This window comes from Amblyomma americanum, chromosome 10 (genome assembly GCF_052857255.1).
Source record: "Amblyomma americanum isolate KBUSLIRL-KWMA chromosome 10, ASM5285725v1, whole genome shotgun sequence".
Classification (NCBI taxonomy): Eukaryota; Metazoa; Arthropoda; class Arachnida; order Ixodida; family Ixodidae; genus Amblyomma; species Amblyomma americanum.
The window spans coordinates 99,214,474-99,221,598 of record NC_135506.1 but is presented as its reverse complement, the minus strand read 5'-3'; the positions used below and the strand labels follow the sequence as shown (position 1 = coordinate 99,221,598).

At 40.2% G+C, this 7,125-nt stretch overlaps 1 protein-coding gene across 1 annotated transcript; it reads left to right on the top strand.

The window, feature by feature from the left end:
* The first annotated feature begins 767 nt into the window (after positions 1 to 767).
* Positions 768 to 1,340, top strand: LOC144108575 (uncharacterized). Its single transcript, XM_077641777.1, has one exon. The coding sequence runs from the start codon at positions 768 to 770 to the stop codon at positions 1,338 to 1,340; it is 573 nt and encodes a 190-aa protein (XP_077497903.1).
* Positions 1,341 to 7,125: the final 5,785 nt, after the last annotated feature.

Genomic DNA, 7,125 nt, shown 5'->3' with positions numbered 1-7,125 from the left:
CTTATGAAAGTCAGGGAGCACATTTCTCGGAATGGGCTGTACCTTGATCTTGCTTCCAAGCTGGTATCCCAAGTCCTCTCTGTCCTTCGTATACCAAATGGATGGGAGCCCTAGTCTATTGAGTACGTACCTTCCTGTGCAGCTTCCTGATAGCCGTATCCTCTTCGATATCTAATGGCATTCAATAATTTCATTTAGAGTACAGTGAATGCCCATGTGTAGTAATCTTTCTCTACCTGAGTTTACCGGGATGCCAAGTGCTCTTTTATATGATATGCGTGTTACGATTGCCAGCTTGCTGTTCTCGCTTTTCTTCCATTTCATATGTGGTTGTTTGAGCGATCATGCTCACAATAAAAATCTGTATTATCTCTATGGTTTCTTTTTCTTTAAGTCAATGCTTGTGGTTGAATACCCTACTAATCATTCTCGCCATTTGCACCGTTGTTGCCTGCAATCGCATAATCACTTCGACGTGATTATGCGATTGCGTGATTATGCGTCAAAGGTTTCATATAGGGAAGTGTGCAGGGGTTGGGGAGCGGAGTTTCAAAGCAAAAAATGCTGAATTAAGAAAAGCCTTGAAATGCTTGACATGTAGATCTTCGGCGTCTCGCAGTCAGGATAGCAGCAGTAATGCATCTTCTGCTGTCCTATGCAAACAGCTTGCTGAGATTAGTAAGGCTTTGGCAAATCTCACGGCCAAAGTGGATGATCTGACATCTTTGAAGGAAACCGTTTCAAGCATTGAAATGTCTGTACAACATATGTCTGACACGTATGACAAATTGCTCGAAGTATCTAATAGGCATGACAAGGAAATCGAGCACCTGCGTAAGAGAGTTGACGACATTGAGGCAAACCAGGACGGGCAGGAAATTCGAAAACTGCGTCAGGAATTGAACGATCTGAGCCAGTACAGTAGGCGGCAAAACATGGAAATACATGGAATACCTGTGACAGATGGTGAAGATTTAATGAGCAAAGTAAACAGCCTTGCTGTGAAGCTTGACTTGCCCACACTTGTTGCAAAGGACATTGAAGGGCTACACCGCCTTCCATCTCAACCAGATAAGGTGCCTGTGGTTTCGATCCGTTTTGCCAACCGATCCACAAAAACAGACTGGATTTCAAAGCGCAAAGAATGCGAAGATGACATTCGATTCTTTGATAACCTGACGGCTTCTAACAGTAATTTACTGTGGCTCGCTAAAATGAAGGCTAAGGAAATGAAGTACGCTTTCGTCTGGTCTAAGGAAGGAAAGATCTACGCTCGAAAGCAACCTGGCGCACGAGCCATCAGGATCGCTTGTGAGGAGGACATTGATAAGATGGTTTAATCACTGTTGCTGCGAGTCTGCGTAGTACGTCTGCTCAACAATGGCTTATTTTACTGCCGAGTCATTCACCGAATTTCTAAAGGACGGTGCTTACAATCCTCGCAACACACTATCTATTTACCACTTGAACTGTCAAAGCCTAAAAAATAAATCAGAAGAAGTAGAAGCTGAATTAACTAAACTGAACTTTAATTTTGACCTTATTGCCTTCACTGAAACATGGTTTACCTCAAATGCAGATGTCAGCGAGTTTCCTGGTTACAAACCCATTTCAGTATTTCGAGATGGAAAGCGTGGTGGTGGTGTATCTTTATATGTGCAAAATTATTTGTGCTTTGAGGTCTTGTCGGATTATTCACTTGTTTGTACTGATTTTGAAACTGTCTGCATTGTTTTTCATAGAGTTGCTATTATGGTTGTGTATCGCCCCCCTCAAGGAAATTCTGACAATTTTTTTCGCTTCATTGATTGTTTTCTGAAGTTTGCAAACCAAAACAACTGGCGTATCATTGTGCTAGGTGACTTCAATATTAACTTTTTGGAGGATAACGCTCTGAAGATTAATTTAAATGAAATAATGCTGTCTAATGGGTGTGACAATACTATTGAATTGCCTACTCGCATATCTTTGCACTCTGAAATATTAATTGATTTGTGCTTCACTAATTTCCCACCTCAGAGTTGCATATCCGGTGTTTTTTCTTCTGGTATTAGTGATCACTTGCCTTTCTTTTCACTTTTTCCTGATACGACCAAATTGAATAAACCCGTTCACGCTCGTAGAGTTAATGATGAAAAGAGCATCTCCAGATTTTGTCACTTGTTGTCTACAATTAATTGGGTAGATGTTTATGGTGAAAATGACTCGTCCCGTGCTTATGATATATTTATTCAGAAGCTGCTTAAATGTTATTACGCCGCGTTCCCAACTCAAACTATAAAAAAACATAGAAAGGCTAGAAAAGAATGGATGACAGGAGCACTTTTGAAACAAATTAAAGAAAAGAACAAAATGTTCTCTCGTTTTTTGGAAACGCGATGCCCGGATGATTTAGTTAATTTTAAGAAGTTTCGAAATAAATTAAACTCAGATCTAAAGAAAGCTAAATCTTTTTTTTATATTAATAAGTTTTCGTCAATCTTACACAATCCTAAATTACTTTGGCAAGGTATTAACGTTATTATAGGGAACAGGAAGAATTGTCTTCCCTCTGAGCTGAAAGTCAATGGGGTGAATTATGCTGGAGTTTCACTTGCCAATATGCTGAATGAACACTTTTTAGCGGCCGGAGCATACCGACCTTCTGCTAGCTGTCATTCAACCCGGACTGTCGACTCATACTTACCCTCTTGCAGTACTGAATCTATATTTTTGTCCCCTACTTCAGTGGATGAAGTTATTTCTATCATTAATTCATTTAGGAACACCTGCTCACCTGGAGATGACGAAGTTGCTGCTTTTCCTATCAAATGTGCTGTAAATATTATTGCTGGCCCTCTTACGCATATTTGTAACAGAATGCTACTTTCTGGTGTATTCCCTAGCAAATTAAAAGTCGCGCGCGTTACCGTTTTATTCAAAGGAGGCAACAAAAATGACCCAAATAATTACCGTCCTATTTCGGTATTGCCACTGTTTTCGAAGTTAGCTGAGCGTGTACTCTATAGGCGACTAAACAATTTCTTACAAGCTAAACATCTTATCTGCCCCCAACAGTATGGCTTTCAGGCCGGTAAATCAACAGAATCTGCTCTGTTAGATATTAAAAACACTATAATTAACAATTTTGAAACTAAGCTTTTTTCTGTTGGAATTTTTCTTGACCTACGCAAAGCTTTCGATTCTGTGCAACATACAATACTGCTCCAAAAATTAAAGACTTACGGGATCCGTGGAGGGGCAAATTCACTTTTGGAAAGTTATCTAACTGCACGGATACAGTACACTAAGATTCATGATGTAAAATCCAGTTTTGGTATGATAAAATTCGGTGTTCCTCAGGGTTCAATTTTGGGACCACTTTTATTTATTCTCTATATTAATGACATTGTAAACATTCCATTAACTCCTAATATCATGATGTATGCCGACGATACTAATGTCTTTTTTTCCGGCTCCAGTCTCCAAGTAATTGAACACCGATGTAATGCCTGGCTTGAGGAGTTAGCGGTTTGGCTCTATGTAAATAAACTTCAATTAAACGTAAACAAAACAAAGTTTATGCTCTTCCATCCAAAAAACAAACCATTAGATCATCACATCAAACTATTTTTTAATGACTTTAACATCGAGCAAGTTCATAGTTGCCGGTTCCTTGGTGTGTTTTTTCGTAGCGATTTGGGTTGGAATGATCATATAAACTACATTAGACTAAAAATGGCCAGATCTATTTATGTTATTTATCGTGTTAGACATCTCCTCCCATTACAAGTTAAAAAACAGTTATATTTTGCCCTTGTTCATTCTCACCTGGTGTATTGCAACCTAGTCTGGGGTACATGCAACAAAACTGATTCATACAAATTGCTTTCTCTCCAGAAAAGAGCTCTACGTTTATTAAGTTCAAGTTCAGCTGTTGAAGCAAATCTTTTTGAAACATTTCATGTTCGCAATTTCTTTAATTCATACAATTTTAGTTTGGCTCTTCACATTTTTTATAAAGTCAAGCATGACTTTAGCTCTTTTTCTAATACTTATAATTCAAGAAACGTTGCGTATGGTCTACGTTCCGTTGCCCTATCTACTGCAAAACCCAGAACAAATTATGGTAAACAAACAACTGATTATCAAATTATAACATTGTGTAATGCCTACCAGTATCTTACTCAGATTGCTTTAGAAAGTTATAGTGTGTCTGCATTCAAGAAAAAACTGACGATTCTTTTCCCCCCCGGTTAAATTTCAGCTAATTCTGTATACTTGTTTTTTTTTTGAGTGTGTGTTTGTGTTCTGTTTCCTTTATTATTTTTTTTGAATGTGCATATTATGAAATGTTTTGTTTATTGTTAATTAATATTTATTATTGTCTATCATTAACTATTTTCTATTGTGATCATGTTTGCTCATTGTTTTTTATCTTTTGTCCATTCGGCCCCCGTTTTCCATGATGTGTGATCGGGGTGTAGGCCTTGTCAGGAGGTATGCTTGGTCTACCTCCTTTAGCCTCACCTCGAGGGCATATTGTATATAATATGGCCAAATAAACATACTACTACTACTACTACTACGTTGTTGCCCTTGGCGTCTGTTAACAGACCTAAGATTTTCGCCAGTGGCGCCTCTTGAATTTGCGCTCTCCCCACGAATACTATAACAGGGTCAGAGTGTCATTTCTGCCCAAATATTAGTAACTCTGATTGGTTGGTTGCGCATTGGAGTCCCCAGCTATTAACGTATTGTTTCACAGTATCCGCCGTAAATTATAGTCTTTTCTGCATGTCGCCAGCATACAGCGCGTGCTTGACAAGCGAGCACTGCCGTTCCGGTGTGCCCCTACTTCCCAGTCGCAAGAACTCTGACTTCACTTCTCCGACATTAAGCCCAACTCTTCAATTCGAGAGAAATTTTTTGATATAATTATACGTCCTTAGACACATTTGCAGTTATGTAAGTTTTTGAGTATGATGTCATGTGTGATACTATCAAAAGAACCTTTGAGGTCTAATGCTACAATTCTCTAAGAGATTATAGCCTTTAAGTTTGTCGGTGATTTCTTGTTTTATCTTTAAAAGTGCATCTTTGGTCGAATGGTTTGGTCAGAACACGAAATTCATGTTTGAGAAGAGGCCACTTTTATCTAGATCTTTGTAAATTCTTTTATATTTTTTCATCAACTTGTCCGTGCATTACGTTAACAACATTGACCTTAAATTTTTTATACTGATCTCTTTACCGGGTTTTGGAATGAACAGAAATTCTATAGTCTTCCATTCCTCAGGAATCATTCCTTCCAGCAGCCTTTGTTTAAGAATTATGTGACAGCCTCCAACGACTTGTCATCCAAGTTAGCTAGCATTTTGGTATCACCCGATCTCCGGCAGGGAAGGTATCCCTGCGCATATACACGACTGCGGCACGCACCTCCCATGTTGTGATCTCCTTGTCCATCTCCACATCCTGTGTGACCGCGTATTCTTCCATGTCCATACAGACAGGCTCCGATTGTATGTATCTCCTTTCAAGTTTGCAGTAATCCCACTTTCGCTCTCGTTGAAATTGTGTATGGCCTTAAACAGGTTTGCTTTGTGTTCTGTTTTGCTCTTTTCTGTGTCCATGAGGCATCACAATATGGACCAAGTTATCTTGAGGTTAAGTCTGCCATTGAAAATGTCGTAGAGGTTGCGCCAGTTACCCTTGGCCAAATTCGAGGCATACTACTCCGCGTGTTCCGTAAGCTCTGCCATACTTTCATTTTTTTTTTCCTGTTTAGCTTCTGCCTCCTCAACCTCTTTTTGAGACCTCGCGTCGATTTCCTTAGAAGCAATACATGCTGGTCAATGTCCACAAAGTCATCCATTGTCTTAACCTTTTTTATGGGAGTTTCCACGTGCACTAAAAGCGTTTTTGACCCTTTCTCATAGTCTTCAATGCTGTGCTCCTCCTTTTCTATCTAGCCGCCGCGGTCGCTGAGTGGTTATGGCGCTCGGCTGCTGGCCCGAAAGACGCGGGCTCGATCCCGGCCGCGTCGGTCGAATTTCGATGAAGACGAAATTCTAGACACCTTTGTACTGTGCGATCTCAGTGCACGTTAAAGAACCCCAGGTGGTCGAAATTCCCGGAGTCCTTCACTACGGCGTCTCTCATAGCCTGAGTCGCTTTGGGACGTTAAACCCCCAATAATCAAACAAAGCCAATCCTTTTCTATCTCGCACTCTCTGACATTATCCCAAACTTATGTAAAAAACATAGCTTTTAAAACCAAACTTTAAGTTTACCTTCATGGGGGTTTAACGTCCCATAGCGACTCAGGCTATGAGGGACGCCGCAGTGAAGGGCTCCGGATATATCGACCACCGGGGTTTCTTTAACTAGCACATGCATCGCACAGTGCACACAACCAAACTTTAGAATAGAGATAAAAAGCCTGGCGGGAAAGAGCGCAAAAGATTAATTTTGCATCCGCGGAGAATTCCAATTGGCGACAGTGCCATGTGCACTCGTTATACTGCGTGTCATGATGTGGGTAGCAGAGTAGTGCGGTCTAGGGGTAGAAGGGTAGAATATGACAAATCCCACCATTCCAGAACTGTGAAAGTTGTAATGGTCGTTTCATCTTTGTTTTCAGCTGTGTCAAAATCCTTTGATCATACTATTGAACACAACTTCAACAAACAAGCTAGCAGACTTAGGGATGCTCGATACCTGGACGATATCATTCTTCTGTGTTCCAAAAAATAGTCAGAAAACTAAAGGCTACGCCTTCAATGTCCGCCGCAGGCAAAGGACAAAAATGTACTTGTGTGCACTGCCTTTCGCATGGTCTCCAGAATGTAGTCAATATTTAGGATGTAGGAGTTGTTTTCCTGCAGCAAGGAAAGTTACCAGTGAGTGAAGCTGAGTTTTGGGCGAGTTGGTAAGCATTCATAGTTTGTGAACTGCGCAACAAAGGCGGGACAAAGGCAATACAAGCGCTGACTAGCAACTGAGATACTGAATAACGAAAAGTGGTAATATATAGTGAACATAAACAATAAAATATAAAAACAGAAAGCGCCAAAAGGGGGAAACAACCTATCCCATCTGCAAGTCCAGGTATTGAATTTCCTTGTCACTTGTTTTTCTGTT

What these genes read in the sequence shown, in the direction of transcription:
- LOC144108575 (XM_077641777.1), top strand. Translation starts at nt 768, where the DNA reads ATGTCTGACACGTATGACAAATTGCTCGAAGTATCTAATAGGCATGAC.